Raw genomic sequence first — 22,601 nt, 5'->3', positions numbered from 1 at the left:
GCTTTAAAGCTTTTCTTTCCAGTGACATGTACTGGATTATTCTGTACCATTGTGCAAAACTGTGTCAAATAACTAAAAGTGAAAAGTTCACCTGTAAACGAGTGTCACAGTACCAATAAAAGAAGAATTATTTAGCTCAGGTGCAAAGCCTTCTAAAATACTGTGTGCCAAATCTTCACTGCAGCTAAATCCAAATTATTGCTGGTTCAATTCTAATTACTAATCCAAAACTGTAGTATCTGATACAGTCAATACACATTATCCGCTCTGTGAAAATTTAAAAAATGACAAACCTCAAGTTGTAGATTTCATAAGGGCATAAATAGGAATCAGTTACTTCAGTTTTTTGTTTTTCTAGTGTTAGTCTTACCTTTGTGGTGTTGAATAGTCATATGTCATGAGACTGAAGCTGTCTACTGCTGAGGCCAACTGATCAAATTCTTTCTTTGTGAACATTCCCGGCTGGTTAGTCCTTTTAAAACAAATTTAAAAAACAAATAATTTTTTTTTAAAAAAAAAACAACACACCAGAAAGAAAAGTTATTTTCACAACCTGGCTGACATCCCTGCCCACAGCGCGTGGGTTGGAACTAGGTGACCTTTAAGATCCCTTCAAACCACAATCATTCTGTGATTCTATGAAATTGAATGAACCCATTCTGCCCTCAGTTTGAGGAAATTCCACTCCATGACCTTCATCACACAAAAGTTTAGCTATGCCTTTAGTATACCGTTGTATGAATTCTTATCCTCCCCTGACTATTTATTTTAATTAAAAACAAATAACTTTATTCATTGTTTACAAAATCTAGCTTCAAGAGATGAGAGGGTGTATTTTTGACAGTTTTGCAAAGTCAAACATTTGACTTTCTTCAACCATTCAACCCAAGCAATTACTGCACACAAGTTCTGAGTATGTTTCAAAAAGAATTCAAAACATCAAACTAGCAGTGCACAAAAGGAAGCCTTAAGCACATGACAGAGATGCAAGGAGATCACTGTCCTCGGCCAGAGGGCTCTGAGGCACAGGTAGAGAAGCTGTGTATTATCCTAAATAGCCTGGGAGAGTAAGGTTTGCAGGGGAACCCTACAAAGAAAAAAGTAGTTTAACAGCTACAGCCACTTCTATAGGAATGCGTGAGGTTACACTTGAGAACAGAGGGGAAGATACTGAAGACTTTACAAGTAAGTGATATTACTTTTCCTAGAGATTAGCAGATGACTCCTATCTAGACAAAGCACAGATTAAAACCACTTATGGTCCAACTCAACTGTAAAATCCAAAAAGATGCTCAGTAACAGATGCAAGTAATAAAATGAAAAAAAAAATCACTTGTTTTGACCCTTATCGCTTTTGGATCAGTGTCTAAATTCTTCATTCAATATTATGTGCTAAATGGATCACCAGAGCATAACAGCATTCATTTATCAGTTTAAAAGGACACTTTAGGAAAGTACTTAACAGAGTACAGGTTATAAAGTGGGGCAGAATAAATCATTTAACGTATGTCATGTTATAGGTGAGTAAAGTATGAATGACATTTGCAAGACAGGTCAATGAGTGAGACCAAATACACACTGGAATATGTAACTCAAAGTTATACAAAGCATAGCGCTGCTCTAGCAGCTTCAGGTTTTCAGAACCAGTGATACACTTGTCACATTAAAAAGAAATTCCAACCTTTTCTTTCGAGGTTTTAACAAATTAAAATAAATGTTCACTTCTGGAACCCATTTCTGGACCCTAATTTTTTGGATAGTTATCTGCTTGTGATTTGCTGCGACTGCAAGCTACAGCTGTTTTCCAAAATAAAGAAAATGAAGGACATTTTTGAAATAATGTCATGGCAACCTGGATGCCTGCAGGCAATGCAATTCCCCAATGAAAACCCCAACAAAACACATTTTCAGTAAATTGATTTTGATTACTCATGACAGGAAAAGCATAAAAAGTAATTATAATGTGCATTAGATATTATAGTGAGTTAGATTGCATTATAGATTAAGCTGGGTAGTATTTTAATGAAACTTGGGTGTAGAGGGCAAGTAATTTATCCACTTTTCATATGTATTGTCAAGGAACGTGGAAAAAATTGAGGTTAAAATGGATATAGTCATAATTTTCTGCAAAGTAAGCTTGTAACCAAACTATTTTAACTACAAAGGAAATCCATTTGAGAAAAAGGGCATAAATTTCCAACTTAGAATAAATCTGTCAGGAAGGAAGATGCTTTGCCCTTTCATAGATGGTGTTTAAAAAAGTACCTAAGGATAAAAACAGGTATTTTTGTATAGCTACTATTCTTATTTAAGGTTTTCCAAACACTAAATTAATCCTAACTTAAAGGCAGATATGTTCTACTGGGTACACCATTGAGAAAACCACCACAAAGAAATTCAAGAGACTCTGCACAGAAAATACAACGGAAGTTCATGAGAGAAAAAGTTTTTAATGTAACCCAAATGTCCGTCATCCTTTTAAGCCCTAAATATCATTTCCAAAATACTCAGCAAAGTGGCAGAGTCCATCAGCACTTACTTACAGTGTATAAGATACATACTAAGGATACCTGGTTATTGTCAGATGACTAGAACCTTGGTGATTTTTTTCTGCTTATTATCAACGCAACACAAATGCAAAGGGACAGAAGGCATATACATGAGCATGACTGGCAGGAAAAGCAGATGATTTACTGTATCTCAAAATCTCTTTGCTTGGAACTAACCCTGACCTCTGAAGTGCTTCATTTTCTTTATCTGTGAGTTCACCTGAAGATAGCACTGGATAAGATAGTGAATGTACAGGATAAGATAGTGAAGTCGTACACTAAATAGAAATCTGCTGTGTGAAAACAAACAAACAAACAAAAATGGGTCCTGCTGGTCTACAAATATACTGAAATTATGTAATGCATATTATGAATGTGAAACAATCTGGATTCAAGAAGTAAATTTAAAGCAGTATTCATAATAGCTTATAGTAAACCCTTTTTATCACTATTGTAAGATTGTTTGTGTTTTTTTGCCTGAATATCTTCTGCAAATTTCATTCACTTTCCTTAACATTCTTCTCAGATGCACTCGTGTTCTTACTTGATTCTTACATCAATTGTTCAGCATAGTTAACTAGGAAACTTAGTAACTGCTGACAATAAAACTCCAGCTACTCAGGTTTGGAATTGGCCATCTAATCAAGACTAAATTTGCATGTATGTGGACAATAACATCACAACAGACATGACTTTTACTGCACTCTGGTTACTGCAGTGAAACAACAGCAAGCCCCAAGAGCAAACAACAGAAGAAACCCCATATACTGTTACAGAATGTGCAATCATTTTTTTCACCTGGACATACTATCCTTCATGACATACAGGACATGAGCCCAGGTGCTGGATGAACTTGCCTATCTTGTCTATCCTTTTCTAGCGAACCACTGCATTATGAAGAGAAAACAAGCACTCTACTTTTTAAGCATAATGTTTAAGAGACAGAAACATTTCCAAGAGGTGACACAGTCCAATTCTTGTTTGGACTACAACACATTAATAGCTTTGCTTTAAAGCAGTCAGTTTCCTTGAGAACTGATACAGCTCCAAAGACATTAATTTTCTTAGCTAAAATACTGATTTTCCTTTTCAAACCTTGTTTCTACAACCATTCTTCCCATTTTTAGCAAAGCCACTTTTCACTTGACTAAGAAGCTGTGGCAGATTTACATTGATGGCCAGCTGAACTCCACCACAATCACTCTCTTATTCTCACTCCTCAAAATAAGAGGAGAAGAAATATGATAAGGGAGGCAGGGGGAAAGACTCACAAGTTGAGATAGTGGCTACTTGACTAAAGAGGAGAAAAGAGAAAAAAAAAACAAAAAAACAAGCAAAGGCCATGGGGAAGTAAAGAGAGAGAAAACAATTTTTCTCTACTTCCCACTAGCAAGCAATGTTCAGCCATGTCTTGATAAGCAGAGCCTTAATATGCATAGTGATTTTTCAGGAGGACAGTCATTTTCATAACAAGAATCCCCCCTTCTCTTTCTCCTTTCCCAGCTTTTATTTCTGAGTGTGATGTCTTATGGCATGGAATTAGACTCTAGGTCAGACTGGATCACCTGCCCCAGCAATGTCCTGTCCCTACCTCTTGCTCATCCCCAGACTCCCAGCTCCTGGAGGTTTGAAGAGAACCTCAGTGCTGTGCCAGCACTGCTCAGCATGAGAAAAAAACTTCAGTGGGACAGCTAGACACTGTTCTAGCTAGAAATACAGAGCACAGCATTATATGGAGCGTTCTGGGAAAACTGAACACCATCCCAGACAGACCCAGTACAGAAGCTCTTTTAAGACTCTCCATTTTCATTTGTAGGCTTCTGACACAAATTTCTTTTAGACGGTGCAGAAAAAAACAGCCATTCCCATGAGATTGTAGCTCTTATTTGCATATATTCCCTTCAGTTTGTTGGCATCTCCTGATGGCTCACTGTTCTATGCATATAAAAAAACTACGATAGTACAGTACATAAATGTCAGAGACTCAGATGAAATCTCATTTTTCTAGCCATTTCTATATACATGGCTTAGAATTTCTGTCCCTTTTGATTATGATATCCTTTTCAAACCTAAGTGCAGGGCAGCTTGTATCATAGCTTAAGAATCTCTATGACCTGCTCCTTCCAAATAGTATATGGTCATTTGTATCAAAATTCCCATTAGCGTTTTACAGATAAGTATTTCTATAGGGTTTTGACTTTGTCATCTTTCACACTGAAAGACTGGAAAAAAAAATATTTCAACCATGCAAGCCATTTCATTTACTTTCAAATGAATCTACATTTTCAATTACTTCTTGTCTCACTATGATTACTCTCAAAATGAAATAAGATAAGAAAAAAAGGTCTTGTAACTGACTGCTATTCCCTGCAAGTTTGAACTGCATTCTTGTTTGGTTACCTCACCTTCTCCCTCTCCTATAAGGGAGAGCTTTTCTTTATCCTCATGTCTCTGAATAGTCCTTCATAATAGAAAGCTGATTGATTTTCTGTTTCCTCTATACGTTTGTTTCAGAAGTCATCTGCTCAGTAATGACTTAATTCTCTTGTTGTGTGTAATTCTGTTTTCTCTGTAAACCAGCTGTTTGCAAATCTTCCCTTCTCTGCTCTTTCATCACCACAGATCTTATTAGTTTTCATAGCTCCTCACAGATAGCTGCACTGAAGTATAATGCTATTGCATTTTATGAACAGACCACTGAATTCAGTTAATGCACGATCACTGAATACAAATGCACTGGTTCTTTCTGCATCCAGCCTGTTCTACAGTAAACACGAGAAAGAGCTAAATCTCTACTCTGTGGAGCATGCAATTCTAGGCACTGATAATGAAGCAGTTAAATGAATAAACAAGTTAAAATCCTAAATCATTTTCTTCTCAGTAAAAATCCTGTTGGCAGTTTTGTTACTGCTCTGTATCATTTCAGCTTCACCAAAATCAGCTCACTGAAGTAATTCTCCTCTCTCAATATTTAAAACAAAGTTCTACACGGATCCTGGTTTCTATGGACGTTTTGCAAGTAGATTCTGTGATGTCTTATAAATGTTCCACTACAATGCCCTCCCATTGCTTGGTTTTGAGGAAGTAGATGCTAATTCTATGAAGTGGCAGGGATGTGACTACAAAACTATTCCTCTGTCCACTTTGTCTGAAACTGGTCAAATACTAAATAAGCTTCTGCAGAGGAATGAAGAACAGAACAGATAAAGCTTAGAGACACCTTGTTTTCTGTGAAATCAGGATAAAACCAGAATTAATCTGTGCCTGCAATAGTATTGGATGAAGCAGGCAAGTCAACAACGGGACCTTCGTATGATACTTCTGTTCAGAGGCTTGAACAGTAATTATAGATCTAATCCTTGCTGTCAGAAAATAACGTGACCATACTGAACGATTAACCAAAAAGACAGATGAAAACAGATTTAATAATAGTATGGGCTGAATTCCATGCAGCTGATAGGGGATTGTAAAATGCACAGCATGATCTGACCTCTCTCCATCAGTGAGCACATCCCTGCAGACAATGTATCAAGACTGTTATATAGATGCACATCACTTGGTAAGCATTCAGAAAATGCACGTGGTTAGTATTCAAATACATACATTTGTAACACTGCATTCTTTTATATAGTTCCCTTCTGAGAACAAAAAGTTGCAAGAGCTGAAGAAATCTAAACAATAATACATCCCAAATCTCAGTTAAATCAGAGCTAAAACACATTATCTTATTCTGCAGCCTACGCTTCCAGATCAATATGACAAATCAGGGACAGTACAAAAAAAACCCAAAGTTTTTTGATCACAGTGTTGAGGTACATCCATTGCTGGAGAATCAGTTAATAAATTCCAAGTTATTACAAAGCTCTTCCTTTGCTTACACTCTCTGTGCAAGTCCCATTCGTTTTAGAATAGGAAGAAACTTCAAACAAAGGTAACTCCATGAAAGCAGTGCAATCACCAGTGCTCACATTTGCTCTTCTGCTTGTGTTCTTTCATCTGGTTCTCCTCTCAGAAGGCTCTCCCAGTTTCACACATGAGGAGTCTTGGAAGAGACTCGGAAGAGAGAAACAGGAACTTCCTTGCCCTTCCAACCAAATCCCATCATCTTAACATCCCCAAATCATATTTTGTTCATACAATATCAAAAATTGCCATATTGTTAATGAAGCCAGAGAAATTTTCATCACAAGAAACGAAAATTTTGAAAGAATGAAGAAATAAAAAATGGAAACTTAAACAGTTAGCAGTTCATTTCTACTGTGCTGGGACACCATGAGCATCAAGTTAACTTTTAAGTGCACCAACATACAGAATATTACAGTTAGAACAAAATCATTACATTAGCTGGAGACTGACTTAGGCCAGATTTATAGACTTCCAACAGAAGCTTATCTATGGTTGTTCATAGGAAAGACCTTAAGGGAGTTGAGTGCATTACGTCAGAAAATTCAAATTGAAAGAACACCAGATAAACATCACAGGGGAAAATAAAAAAACCAACACACAAACAGTAAAATTATTCTTTACTAGCAGGCTTGAATCTCTCCTCACCTTTTTTTGTTCTCAGGGTCAATCGTATTATTTTGGATATATATCTGGGGGAAGAGGGAAATTTTAAAATGTATCTAACATCTGAAAGGCAATATTTGCAAGTTCCTCTGTAGGAAACCACTAAGAATGAACACTACTAGCCAAAACCTAGTACTTTTCACTTAATTTGTTTAACATATGCGTAATAATTATTATACACCTTGAGAACCTTTTGGTTTATGAATTCTCTTCCTCTAGATTTAAAATGCTCAACAGCTACTACAGGAAAATGGAGCGTTTCACTGCCTGCAGAACTGATCTAACACAGAATTTATATTGACCTGCCTTTAGGGTCTAATTTATTGACAACATATGGCTTTTTAAACTGGGAATATATTTTTATTAAGTATGCAAACAGTTACAGTTAGTTTAGTAAATATAAACAAACAGGATTGCCAAACAAGTTTATAAAAAGCAAAAGCACGAGCATCGGTTTTATTTTTTATTTACATTTATATTTTCTGGTTCAATTTTGTGGAAATCAGCCATTTTACACAATCAGTTTTCAGTCACAAGAGACAAGGGAAGGAATTCGCTTCTTAAATGAAAACTTATCATTTGTTATCACAAGCTTACCATTCTGGGACAGCATCACATAAACGCCATGTGCATTTTAAAACAAAATTACTGTCAGTTATAGCCTTCCTATTTAATGGATACCATTACCGGCCCTATAGAAAACCCTGGTTAAACAGTTAGTTGGAATCATGATGAGTACCAACATCAGAGAAGGGATCAACATTTTGAGAAAGAGGATCCTGCATCTCTTAAGGTGGCATTAATGTAATGAGATGACTTGGAGTTAAGAACAGAAAATGTGTGATCCTCATACTATTTTGCATAATTCCACATTTCTTCCTTGATTTTTATGCATTTGTAATATTTTGAGCCAATATTCCAAAGATAAGCTATGCTATCTCTTCCATTTTCTAGGTAGCTTTGCCTATTCATCTATTGAATTTACATTCCAGATTATAATTTAACAGAGGTAGAGTATTTGAGAACACAATTCACGTTTCCACGTAGCAGTGAAGGAATGTGAAAAACCTGGTAAAATCCAAGACCAAACATTTAAACACTGTTTAAACAACTCATACAAACACTAGAACATTTTATGGTAAATGTCAGAAGTTCCATACTGAAATTTTCAGATCAGATTTTTGAAAAAATTTGAGTGAATGGCTCACAATTCAGGGCAGAGGTTGTCCCTGCAGTAACGCATCAGTTTGCTGATGCACAGAACAAATGGGCAAGCTATTGTCTTTCCAATACAGATCATCAGCTGTCAGACTTCCCTGTTCAGTGTAAGGGTTGATTATTTCTGACAACAATCTCTGCTCGGAACAGGACAACAAATGACCATAAATTAAAAAACAAGCAGACTTGAGGTAGACATTAGAGAGAACCTTCCAATGGTGCAGGTAATCTGGGAACACTATGCTAACACTTATTCACTGGTAGATTTTAAGAACTCATTCAATTAAATTCCCATCAGAAGTGACTTATAGTTTATTTTGCCTTAGATTAATGCACCTTGCACACCATTCCCTACTATCCATGCATACTGAATTTAGAAAAATAATTAGCCAAACCCTATTACATACTGCCTTCAGCTGCTGTACTAATTTCACAAAAGGAATTATAAAATTAAGATGCCTTCAGAAAGCATAAGGACTCTGTCAGTTGTGTACCAGAGAAATCACAAATTGAACTACAAAAATGAATCCATCCTGAAAACACAAGCATGACTTTCCCTGACATTATTAGCATTCCCAACTTTTATTCATTTTTTCTTAATGGCAAGAATCTTCTACTAAACTCTCAAATTAGATCAGGATAGGCATCTAAAAAACAAAAAGAAATCTAGACAATTTGACAAGCAAGAAAACTGCTAACTGAGTGCCAGAGATTCACAATACAAAAGAGCCAAGAGTGGTCACTTCACAAAACAAGAGAGCTCCACATCATTGGGGAACTGACTGACAAAAAAAAACTTGCTGTATTTTGGTCAGGAAACAAAATAGGATTTGCGAACCAAATGGAATTTTTGCAGAACACTGAGGGCTGGCACCCTTCCTTAATATACATATCCCATCCCAGCTGTTGCCTTTGCAGTACTTGCTCTCCAAATAGAGAGAAACACGGGATCTGTTCTTGTCATGGAATAGCCTACATAGTTTTCATGAAGCCAAACTAATTACCTGTGGCCCATCTGGTTTAAACCAGCAGCAGAACTCAAGGAGGAAAAATGTGCCAACAACTACTGGTCCTGAAAAGACAGCACGAAATCCCGTCAGACACCCAGGAACAAATGAGCCTGAAAACTGCTGTCCTTTCTTTCCTCTGACAGATTCTTTCAGCTAGGGCTGAGGCATGCTGGCAGGTCAGTCTGCACCGCTTACACTGTATTTTTCAGGTGACTTAAGAATTTGCACCTGAAATTTGTAATAAAATAAATCCATCAGTTTGATAAAAACAGATATATCTGAATATCAAAGAAGTGGTTTATTTCAGGACTTGTCATTGTATTTACTGTTTACATTAAAGGTTCATCTTTAGTATTGTTCCTGTCACATCGCTTCAGCCTCTTCAGAGGAGTCATTTATGCAAAAAAATGAACATTCACTGTGTCACCATTTGGTTCTCCTAATTTCCAAATTATTCTAGTAACTTGAGTGCCAGGTCTGAATGCCCAGGCAAGGCATGCTCCAATAGCAGAACATCACGCAAAACAAGCTTGTACCCTAGAGCATATGAACCTAATTTAAAAATTCTAACACACCAAATGTAGGCTTAATTCTTCCTTGTAAAAACTAAAACGCTCATCTCCACTAACTTTTTTTTTTTTTTTTTTGGAAAGTTTTCCAACATCGCTCAGAAGTTTATGCAGCCATTGCTGGATGGCAGCTGGCTCAGAACTGGTAACTACGAACACCAGACATGGTAAGGAATATACTCTTTTATACCCACCTCTCTTTGACCATCATTAGTTGACCTATGGATTATTTTAATGACTCTCTCCAGTGAGAATTCAAAAGGTGATGTGTACAATTGTTTCAACACATGAGAGTACAGTCAGTCCTCAGCTGCATTAATTTTATATAGTGAGGTGCAGTCTTTAAAAAGCCACTTACTTCTAAGAGTAGATGTGTTCCTCTAAGTCATTTCTAAATCTATAAAAAATGCATCAAATCTTTCATAGCTGTAGTCACAGCCATGCTGTACTGGAGCTGACAGCCCAACAAACAGTAGCAAAAACAGAGACGTTGTCAGCAAGGAAAACACGTGTCCCTTAAAGCCATTAATAAGCATCCAGATTTATTGCAGCTGGTCTATAAAGAGATGCAACTGGCAGATCTTCACTTAAAGCAAAGCCTCTGCATAGTAAAGAAACAAAACCCATGAGCCCAATGCCATGATATAAAGTATGATTCAGTAGTATTACTATCATTAGAAGAGATAATCAAACTTTTTCCAATAACAGTTACTCAGAAGTATTCAGCAGTCATCTCCTATCTAGTTTTCTGCTCTCCTCAGTATAAATTTGTATTTCAAGCTGTATCTTGTCATCTAAAACACACGTACTTTACAAGTTATCTAATATGCAATGAAAACTATTATGCCAGTCAGCTGGTCTAGACAGCCCACTTAAGAATCATTTCTATGCCTTCTACACTGCTGAATTTTATGAACAGAACCTGATTTCAAAATCTCCATACATAACTGTACCATCCATATTCCTGACAGTGCTGTTTTCAGGATACTCACAGGAGAGTTAACAACTACAGGAAAGATGGAAGGCAGGGTATTTATTATCTACTAGGCATAAGAAATAGGAGACTGTGCTTAGCTACAGAAAAGTTTTCAGATTTTGCTTTCCACATCTCATTTTTTGTACATTACTTGCCCAAATAAAGAGATGGTCTTCCAGCACCGAATTCCTTTATTAGCAAAAACAAGCATGGGGGAGCATCATTGGTGTATACAGCAGCTAATCATAAGTAACTGTAAGAGCAAGTGTTGTGGAGTTTTTTTGTAGGGCGTTGGTGAAAGCAGAATCCTATTTAATAAACTCTACTTAACAAAATTATTTTTTTCTACAGTATACTGTTATTTGACATAACAGTTTATTTAAAACTCCATCTGAAACAAGCAAGCGATTTTCTGCTGTTTTGATCCCTGATATTGTTTATTTATCAAAATTTAAAGGCTCTCCATCCCACCCACAAGTTAAGCAAAGCAGTGAATCTTCAGCAGCTTCTGAATATGACAGGTATTTGGTAAGAAAACACAAATTATTTGAATGATTACAAGTGTCCACTCCTAGTCAACTTTTAAAAGATTAAACCACCTATTTCCTTTAACACACATGCAAAACACTGGCTGATTGTGGCATCTACTGAGCTGGGCAACTGCACTGGCAATAAGCAATTTTCCATCATATACTCCTCCTGTTTTCCAGCAAAGCATTCATATATAAATGTGTAGCAAAGGCGAAAAGGAGCATGGCAGCAGAAAGTAAATTAAAGGAACAAATTCTCTGTCCTGCTGCCAATCATAGCCCAGATGAAGGACAACAAAAATAAGCAGATTCCCTCTGCTACCTGAAAAGCTCTGAGCAGCAGAAATGAAGATTGAATAGATTCTGCTAATTTTCATTACACAACAGCTTTGGAAAGAAAGTACTGCAGCTATTGAAGACAGTGACCTCTACAGTGTTTTTTACAGACAATAAATTGAATAGCTAAAATCTGAATTTTAGAGAAGTGGAAGTTTAGAGGTGGAAAATACTGACATGGTACTTAAAGGAGCTTTAACTAACAGGGAGAGAGATTGTAGATTTTTCTACTCTTACATATTCAAATACGGACATCTAAAGTTAGGGATGCTTGCTGAATTTTGAGAGAGGAGCACATATTATATTCAAATATTTGAAGACAGAAGAGCGGTTCAGGTTCCTGCAGCTTTCAAATGAAAGCAGCTGCACTACTGCTGTGCATCTCATGGAGCCAATAAAGACAAACGGTTTGATATGGACTATTTGCCAAGACTGCAGCAGTATTACTACGTTTTTTTCCAAGTCTAGAATCTAAAAAAAAAAGTGGAAAACAAAAGGCATGTTTAATTCCAGATTCAACAGCACATTTTTTGCTCACAAGTAATAAGATATGAGCGAGTCTGTTGCACAGTAAAGTAGTATTTTGCAAACACTTTAGAACAGGTATTAAAACAGCATTCTAGAACAGTAAATTGAAGAACCCGAATATCAGAACTTCTGTTCTGCAGGATATTTTGGCACAAATAGGAAATCCTTGTTTTTGGCCACCTCTGCTTCCAGCTGCTTAAATGACTTTCATCAGTTCAGTTGTCTGGCTTTGTTAGAGTTCCAAGAGCAAATGTTTACTGTTTTAGCATTTCCTACTTGTACATACCTAAGAAATTACACAAAATTTAGCATAACAAAGATTGTAATAATTTGAACTTTAGCAACTATATTTTAAAAAGTAGTTCTCATATAGATGCAAGTAGTTGTCCCTTCCCCAAATCCATTGTTGACAGCTTATACACAGAACAATTCACACCATTATATAATAGTAGATCTCGATACACAAAACTCAGAGGTCTAAGAGACAGCTGAATGCCACAACAAACAAAAAACATGAAGAAACATCCACTCATTCTGACCAGTCAGACTAGCTGTCTAAAGGAGGAAAATTGCTATATAAACATCTATATGTGAACAGCAGAGGAGACAAATAAAACTTCCCAGCTTCTTCAGAAAAGTTCTCTCTTCACTTCCTGCTCCAACAGAACCATTTTTTAATCTAGATAATGTCTTCCTTCCTGAAGAAAGGTTCAGTATACTCTAACCTTCACAGCCCTCGTGCAATTCTGGAAGGATTTCAAATAAGTTTCTTTGAAAAAAAAGACTGAATACTTACAGTGATTACTAACTATTTTGGGATTATGCTGCCTTAACAGCATGAGATGTAATAGGAACCTGCATCAACTGCTTTCTCCCCAACACCCTAAGAATAAAGAATGCTGTTTCAAAGCTACCAGACACAGTTAGTCTTTCCATGACAAAGAAACAGGAACCAGCCAAAACTCCTTCAATCCCTACTGCAAAAACAACAAAGCCCAGAACCATTCCTCCCAACTCTTTTCAGGAATGTCAATAGATCTCGTTTCTGTAACAATGAGTACACTATAACAAAGGTTATCAAAATAATACTATGTGCCATTTGTACGTAAAATACATTGTCTTTGATGCCTTAAATCAAAAGCACTTTAAGTCAGAAAAAGAGGAAAATTGCTGAATCACAGTGAAGCACTGTCAGGGCTTTATAATCTCTCTAGTCTAAGTACAGCTATGAAGTAATGTCTTTTGAGATACTTTCAGTTTTTCTGAAAGTCCCTGATCTCATAATGCACATACAAATCAAAAATATCCTCAGCAAGCAACTTCTCATCACTTTTAAAAAGTGTAGTGTGAACAACACTTGGCCTTGGCATAATCCAAATCAGTTATCAAATTTTAAAACTTCAGACTGTTTGCAATGTAAAAGGTGTTTTGATTTCCAATTCGTTTTCATTAAAAGAGACCAACCACAGCAGGAAGCAGCAGTTAAAAATTATGGTTGGGACATAGCTGAAAATTGAAGAGAAGCAGAGCAGAAACACACAGAGATTCTGTGTTTCACATACGAATGTGGCAAATTGCTCAAAGCAGGAAGAAAATAGCCACATTATCTGTTAGAGACTGTTCTATCATACGAATGCTGTGTCAGCTTTAGATAAGTAACAAAATTCATATCAGGCTCTAAATTTAACAGTACGACCACCTTCAGTGTTTTTGACATGTTTTGGAAATGTTTGTCTGGTATTTTGATTCAGGTTAAAAATTTTGAGGATAAACGCATGCCTATAAAGTCTCAATCTAAGAACAGAATGCCAAAGCCTTCAGCTTCCTTCATTCCTTTGCTGTTATCTGCCCCACCTACCTTTTTTAATCTTAACTAAAAGAAGAACTTCTTCAGATTTTTGGCTTGCCTCAAACTTTAGTAGGAAGGCTTAACAATGAAAGTTTTCAAAAGGTACCTACTAACAAAGACTAAGGTTAGCTTGAGTCTCAGGTGCACAGCCTGCGCAACCCACAGCTCAAGGGAAACAAGGAAAAGCTGTATTTGTGCTTCCTTTGTTCCTGGGGCAGAGGAAGGAGGTTACAGACTGTACTCTTTCCTTCTTCTCCCAGTGGCTCAGCTCTTCTTCCTTGCACTCTTCTGCAAAACAGGCACTTAGGGGGCACTTACTCTGTCACCCAAATTAATTAATAAAGGTGTTGTTCTTCCTTTCCTCCTCGCAGTGTCGTCCAAGCGCTCCTCAAATGAGACATTATCTATTTTTTAGCATTTTTTTTCCTTTCCTCTAATCACTCAATTTTTCTAAACATCCCAACAAACACAGTACCCCCAAACAGTTTTCCACAAGACTTCCCAGCAGTGGGAAGTGTAATATTTACCTTTCGTCACCCTGACATCTCTGTGCCGATCATCTCAAAATGAAAATTAATTATCCCACATACCACATTCTGCAAGGACTGCTCAATTCCCTCTGATTTGTACTGGTACGCATGTTATTAAGATACAGGTAAGAACAGAGGCTATTTTGTATGCTGCTATTTAATACTATCAAGTTGGACTTGATAGAAATACCAATGCATAAAGCCACCTTGTGTTCCTTCAGGCTTCTTGAACAATTGAATCAATCCATTCCTAAAATTGTATTCCATGTACTCTAAGCAGGACTGATACATTTGAAACTCCAAGCACAAACAACAGTAGCAATGACTAGTTTAACACACTGTAACACTAACTGTGAACTCTTAACAGTAGTAAAGTGACCGGTGCAAAAATGCAGCTCCATCCTACCCTTGGAAAATGACAGAACAAGTTCTTACTATCTTAAATGTAATCTCCCTTTATAAAGAAAAATAAAGCTGTCAGTGGTATGTCAAACAAATCAAAGGGTTTTTTGCATTTATTTCAGATTTTACTCTTCACTTAGAGATTCTATACAACTTCTAGAGAAAAAATGATCTTCTATTCAAGGAGCAGTCACTACCTTGCAACCTAAAGACGGGATTTGTAAAAGAATATCCATCATATAGAACATAAACAGCTTATCCAAAGCATCTATATGTAAGTAAAGAGCACGGTGTTATATTATGAAGTTTGTGATGCAGCCAATACTATTTTTATTTCTACTTTGTTCACAGGCTCCTACTTCATCAGACAATAAAACTCTGAGGAAAGTCAACAATCTGTAAATACAGAGTTATTTCACACAGTTTTCGGCAGGAATAACAGCTTTTAATGACTTAACATCCACAAAGCTGATCCTTAACACTGTTATGCTGTGTCTTATATCTGTAATAAACTATAAATGCTAGAGATGTCCTGATTGCATTCTAATTTCAGAATCCCTATGGGGACAACGTCCTATCTGAGGATCCTCAGACCTTTTGCCTGTCTTTGCTCAGCACAGAAACGAAAAAGGAGTGCTACTGAACGGGCTGCTAAACCTGAACAAACTATGTAACCATCCAATCAGGCTAAATTCAGCTAATTGCAAAAGGCAAAGGTTGTTATTCAAAGCCTCATTTCTTTTTGCCAGTGAAAAAGCATTCCTAAAGTATTATAAAGTATAGAGAAGCAAAGAAAATAACTCAATTTCTTTGATTTGCAGTCTTAAGAAGACAGGTGCAGCCAAATATCAAGTCTCATTCATATTTTCCTTGTAATGACGTATTTAACCTCCAGCTGATACCTATATTTATGTGCCTTTTTAGAACACCAGTCCCTACTTGAAACAAAACAACAAAAAACCAATACCACAGCAAACAAACTACCCACAAAAAATAGAAAAATAGAGGCAGAAAAAGGAAACATTAGTATCACTAGCAAATCAGAAACCAGACTACAACATAAAAAGTAGTTTCTTCCTGCACAGCTACAATATTTGAAGAGGCTTGCAATATTATTTTCACTCAGAGGGTGGTGAGGCACTGGAACAGGTTGCCCAAGGAGGCTGTGGATGCCCCACCCCTGGAGGCATTCAAGGCCAGGCTGGATGTGGCTCTGGGCAGCCTGGTCTGGTGGCTGGCGACCCTGCACATAGCAGGGGGTTGAAACTAGACGGTAATTGTGGTCCTTTTCAACCCAGGCCGTTCTGTGATTCTACGATTAATAATAAAAGCTTATATAATATCATGTTCAGAATTTTTTAAGGCAAGAATTCTACCAAGCCCAGGATTAGTCAGCACAAATAGAGTTACCCTTCATCACCAATTATTCAGTGATCGAGGGTAAAACGTATCCGCCCACATCTTGCTGTTTTAAATACAGTGCTCATTTAGTTTCTACATGCATCCACATCCATACATGCTAAAAGCAGTAACATGCTTTAACGTTTTGAGACAATCTGTTGAAAGACAGGCTGGAAGTCTTCAGCAAACCATCTCCACTAGCAACCATTTACATAACACAACAGCCCTAGCACCTTTTCTCAGAGACACACAAGACTCATCCCACGGGTAGTTGCTGCATAATATCCACATACAAATAGTGTCTGTCACAGCTTTGGTTTCTGCTTTCTCTCTTGCAAATGTGATGCACTTCTTGGACATCCAATGGATGGAAATGTGAACCATCTGATTGTGTTTGATGCTGAGGTAGCCCTGCATGTGTTCTCTGTGACAGCAAAGCTTGTTGGATTCCTGCCACCCCATCAGCCTCTACATGCATTCTCACTTCACCATTTATACTAGGATAACTTTCTCTGGACAATGCCGTAAACAGATGCATTTTAAAATGCTCTATACAGATAGATAAAATGTCTGCTGTTTTCCCCCTCATGTGAGGATTTCCTGTAGCTCAGAACATTTCAAAAGCAAACCAAAAGTCAAAGGCTTTACAGGATACTTTGTTATGCAAGCAAGCATCAGACAGTGGATCTCTTAGTTTAAGTTGCTTGCAAAAACTGCATCCAAAAAATTAAACAAATGACCCAATATGTTTCCTTCCTGCACCATATAAGTGATCTCATGCACAACGATGCATTTTCCAGACAGTTTTTCCTGAAGCAAACCAATATTTTTAGCTCTTAAAAGTGTCTCTTTTCAGATAGTGTTTGCTGCCAGACTGCTTTGATCTTAATGCATATCAAAGGAGTATAAATTACAAATTCCTAAATAAACTGCTTACATTTAACTATGCACTCTCTTTAAATTTTAATCAGGGTAGAACACAAAAGAAATAATGTTTCAGCTCTTAGGATCCCAGCTGGGTAGGATATTCCACGTCTCCTTTATCAGTCCTTTGCCAGCTGCTGAACTCTGAGATATTATTTGATTCCTGATGGTACTTATTTCCATGCCTTTTGCTGTCTTTTTGGTTAACGGTCTACAGTGATTCCAACAAATAAATGATATAGATGCATTAAAGGATGCTTCAACCCTGTGTAAGTATTAAAATTCAAATCGAGAGACAAAAAATAAGATATTCAATACACAATGGGAAGCACATTTCAGTAGAAGCCTTCTTATCCTGTGAATCAGGATTTCTAAGCACAGCTACTGTCTAAAAAGTAAAGTAAGGCAGAAAAAATAAAATCAAGATTCTTCTTACATTTATCATTAGGTCCAACATATGTATAAGCTTTAAAGCAACTGTGGATTGTGTATATTTTAGAATGTTTCCATAAATGATGGATGTGTTTTTGACTTCCTGTCTACCCAAAAAGTTGAAGTGTTTCTTCTAGTTACCACAGTACAAGGACACGAATGGAAGACAAAGGTAGATGTTCTACATAATAATATTAATCTAACAGAACGTGACTGATTTATTCTCTTTTCAGCAGTCTGTGGAGACATGAAAAGGGGAAACGGCCACAAACTGGAGCATAGGAAGTTCTGCACCAATATGCAAAGGAATTTCTCCACGGTAAGGGTAACAGAGTGCTGGACGGGCTGCCCAGAGAGGTTGTGGATTCTCCTTCTCTGGAGATATCCAAGACCCACCTGGACGCTTTCCTGCGCAACCTGCTGTAGTGGGCCTGCTTTGCAGTGGAGCTGGACTTGATGATTTCTGGAGGTCCCTTTCAGGCCCTACAGTTCTACAATTCTGTGATTCTCCTGCATAAAGATTTATGAATATATCCCAGAAACACTGGGAATACATAAAGAAACAAATTGTTTAGAGGAATGAGAACTTTCAGTCCTCTCATATAATCCATGATAGTTATTTTCCAGTGCAGGGAAACAGAAATACTTTACTACCCCTTTACAGAACAAAGCCATCTTGGAGCAGGAGTGTAATATATGTTCCAGGTCAAAAACTGCACCTTTGATAGACAGCTCTTCCCATCTCTAACAGGGCAGCCCTGAATCCCAATTCACAAAGGTTTTGGAACTGTGAACCCCCTACCCTGTCAATATTCAGCACAGCTGCAGGAGTGGCAATAGCTACAGGAGGTCCAAACCTCAGCGCATTGTTAGACTGCTAAGTAGCACGGAAAGATACAGTTACTGACAGAAAACCTTGGTCAAAACAAAACATGAATGCAGAGAGCTTACAGCAGCTTTCACTCCTGTTTTAGGATCTACAAAAGTGAGACTGTGACCATATTTAAACAGAACAGATTTATGTCATTCTGGGTATGAAAATGAATCTGGTAATAGTAATAGGTGTCACAATGAGCAGTAATCTTCAGGTTTGTGCTGTTTCCACATGCTCCCAAATGCCAAAGGGAGTGAATGCACCTCATTGTAACCACTCTTCACAGCAGTTACTTAAATTTTACCTCTGCATGCATTAGCATTTTAAATGCATTTTTCTGATCAAGTGATTGATAAAGCGTTTCAGAAAAAAGGTTTTAAGTGTTCTCCTTTACTTCATCTGTAACATTACAATTAACAGGAACAGAAAATTGCTTTAAAAAGGAAATACCAGTATGAAATGTAAATCATAAGACAGCAGCACGAAAGATTAGAATAAGTGACAGACAGGAGAGAAGACCTAGTTATTTCTCGTTATTTTTTATTTAAGCAAGGCAGGAGAATCTCAAAGTATTTCTGTTATCACCCCTGAACGTTCATGTGATACTAAGGTGTACTACCTGTAGCAGAAATGCTAAGTTACAACCTGAACCAATGATTGAGGACCTGGTAGGAAGGGAGGGCCATCCCAGGGGAGCTCAGATGTATGCAATGCAACTGAGTGACCGGAATGAGTGGAGCCAGGATCCACCCCTTTTCAGACCTCTTTTAAGGGTTGGCAGGGGAGGCAAGGAGTATCCTGTTGGAGATCCCTGCCTACCTGAAGTCTTCTGAAGGTAAGTAGCTTCTTTCCTTTAATTCTGTGTCTATGACTGTTGCATTTGAGGAAGTCCTTATTTGCTGTAGTAACCTAGGACTTTGCTGTTCTGCTGTTGTTGCTGTGCTTTCCATTATGTTACACCACCCCGTGGTGTTCCAGAAAAATCCCAAGAAATGAGTGTTAATAGTTTGCCAATGTTGCAAAGGCTCTCATGAACAGGGATTGGTTTTTCATAATTTGGTTTCTGTGTCTGTATTTCTAAAGAAGCACTGAAGTTGTTACTGTGGTATAATGATTCAATACCAAGCATATCACTCTTCAGTTTACTGAGACCTGTGCCAGCACTTCATTGGGTAATAACCAAAATAATCATTCAGTTACTAGAACCTTCTCAATAGTGGAAGTTTTTCACAGCAAAGCCATCAATGGATTATGAAGCTTCTGAACTCTTATATTATGAAGCAACCTGAATGACCTATCAACCTTTTCTTGACAGAGAAAGCCTCCCTTCCTGAGGGTCCCGTTTTACTAGTTACACAAATGGTTCTCAAAAGCCACACAAAAACACTTAAGATAGTAAGTAACAAAACAGCTGCCCAGTAGCTCTAATTAACTGCAACACATAATGCCTCATCCTGATCAAAAGCTCTCTTTTCTATCTTCAACATTTTATGTAAATGCTATAATTTCTACCACCTCCTCATTCTACTGTGCTATCTAGAAGAGGTTCCAGATTTACATGGTGCAACAAAGAAAAAGGAATACCACATGCAGGACTGTTGTCCTATAAATACTTTAGTGATCTAGCAATAGATCACAATAGGACTTTTCTTGGCCTGAATTGGATTTAGTGCATGACAAGATTTCATTTATTGCCACATACCAAACAGCCTCAGGATTATAAAGTGTATATTCTGAAGCAGGAAAGACTGGAGAAAATACAGAGCATGGAAAAGAATAGAAAACAAGCTATGTTATGTCTGGGGGGGGGGGGGGAAGCGGGCAATACGCAGTGTAGAGTCTGGTGTTTTCAGAAACTTGAATCTACTCTCTTAATGCCAGTGACCTAGAATTACAGTATTGTTCTGAAGACTGTCTCAGACAGTATAATGTGAACACTAGCACTGAGGTAGAAACAGAGGGCCCTGACTGACTGCTTCACCAATTCACAGGGAATTAATCTTGTTTGCTTTTGCTATAGTCTTAACAGATAATTTATTCCTCTTTGCCCTTGAAAAACTGGTAGGCAGCAGCATGTGGAAGGAAAGAGATTTCTACATTAAATCAGCTGCTTTATTTGAAAGGTATAAAATATTTGTACCATGTAATAGTGGAAAAAATAATACATTAAAAAACTCTCAATCATAATTTGAGACAATCAACTCAATTAACTGCACTCAGATTTTGTCTAGCTACTGAAAGAATGAAATAACAGGTGGGTATCACATTGAAGCTTACTTTCCTATAGTATCCTATAGTCAGGACTTGGTTTAGAGGGGGTTACATCACTAACCCACAGCTGAAATGTCATCAGAATTACAGTGGCAATGTGAATGGCTCTCCGAACAGTGTGATATTTTTAGTCACTGACTACACATTGTCTAAATCTTTTCAGCAAGGCAGCATGTAAGCTCTGCACAGATCCTGGTAGGCAGAAGTGCTTAGTTTGCCCTTAGTGCTGGGGTACCTCCCCACAAAATTCAATAAAATACCTCCTGTGATCATTGCAGAGAACAGGCCAGCTGCAGAATACCCAGTGTATTTACAAGCTTGTTCAGGCCTTCCATTTTTGTCAGCCTTTTTGGCAACTTGAAAGTAAACACTCTGAAAGATTAAGGCAGTCTACAAGAAATTTAGAAACTTGTCCAACACCTTCCCCCCGCAAAACTGTGCTGTCATAAAGCAGTATGACTGTGAGCCTGTTCATGAAATTACATGGCTCACAGTAAGAGAAATCAGATGTGACAGTATTTTTCTTTTGTGGTCTCATAACTCACCTAAAATTGCCTAACAATGGCTCTCCATGTAAGACTAACTCACGTTACTGGACTTTCATGCACAGATGCAAGGCTGCTGGTTCAAGAGAAAAGGAAATTTGGGAAGAAAAATCTCTCACTACTGACTAAGCAAAAATTATCAGCCTTTCCCAGTTACCATTATCAGCAAGTCAAGCCCAGTAAGCCACAAAGAATTGCACAATCACAATGAGATAGGACTCCATCAGGTAAAATTCAGAGATAGAGAACAAAAGTGACATAGAATCAATGTATGTGTCTTATCTGACGCCTATGCTGTAGTCAGCAGAACCCCTTGTAGCACACTGAACTACTTTCCATGTATGCAAGACTCTACAATGGGTCATGCTTTGTCACTCTGCAATATATGACAAAAACCTCACCTTAAGCAACAAAGAAGTCCATCTTAAACAACTAACAGGGATCCGGTACTCCTTATTCAGAGTTGAGAGACTGCAATATACACTTCTACACTTGGCTTATCCGTGGTATAACAGAGACTCTCAGTACAGGGACCCATAATTTGAGGAACAAGGAAAGGGATATTGGAGTACAGTACCCATATTATCACAGTTATCTCTGAGATAATGCATTTGTTGCAATATGTCCTTGTAATGCTATTGCATACCATAAGCGCTTCTGTATAGGAGGGCAATATATAACTATGCTCACAATGCAAGGATACCATGCATTTTCTGACATGGAAAAAGTATCAAAAAATGAACAAATGTTACCAAGTAGTTCTGTTCATAGCAGGCAAACCTCCTGCTGAAAAAGCTTTATGACATTAGCATAGCCTACGCTTCAGTTTGAAATGACAGCATTGCAGTTCTGTCACTCTGCTGACATCATGAATCACCTTCCACCTACATGGTTTCAGTTCTATCTGCTTACTCTTACATGGATATAATCACTGATTATGTGAAACCTGGAAGGGTGAGTTGTACATCTCCTAAAATACAGAAATATGCATTTCCAATGGCTTCTCAGAAATAGTACTATTAGAGATGTACAAACTGGGGGGAAAAAAAAATCACAGTTTTACTATATGTCTCTTGAAGACAATGTAG

At 37.5% G+C, this 22,601-nt stretch overlaps 1 protein-coding gene across 11 annotated transcripts in view; it reads right to left on the bottom strand.

Moving 5' to 3' along the window:
- CHID1 (chitinase domain containing 1) overlaps positions 1 to 22,601 on the bottom strand; it is a 125,130-nt gene that overhangs the window by 83,660 nt on the left and 18,869 nt on the right. For all 11 annotated transcript variants that reach the window (XR_014883429.1, XR_014883430.1, XR_014883435.1 and 8 more), the window contains one exon: positions 371 to 472. Coding sequence is in view for 1 of the 11 variants with exons in the window: in XM_085224344.1 (XP_085080470.1) it covers positions 371 to 472 (102 nt within the window). In the remaining 10 variants the exon portion in view is untranslated. The remainder of the gene's footprint in view (positions 1 to 370; positions 473 to 22,601) is intronic.

Source organism: Meleagris gallopavo, chromosome 5 (genome assembly GCF_905368555.1).
Source record: "Meleagris gallopavo chromosome 5, MGAL_WU_HG_1.1, whole genome shotgun sequence".
In the NCBI taxonomy this organism is placed as follows: Eukaryota; Metazoa; Chordata; class Aves; order Galliformes; family Phasianidae; genus Meleagris; species Meleagris gallopavo.
The sequence above is the reverse complement of the archived record's forward strand: the minus strand, read 5'-3'. Positions and strand labels throughout refer to the sequence as shown.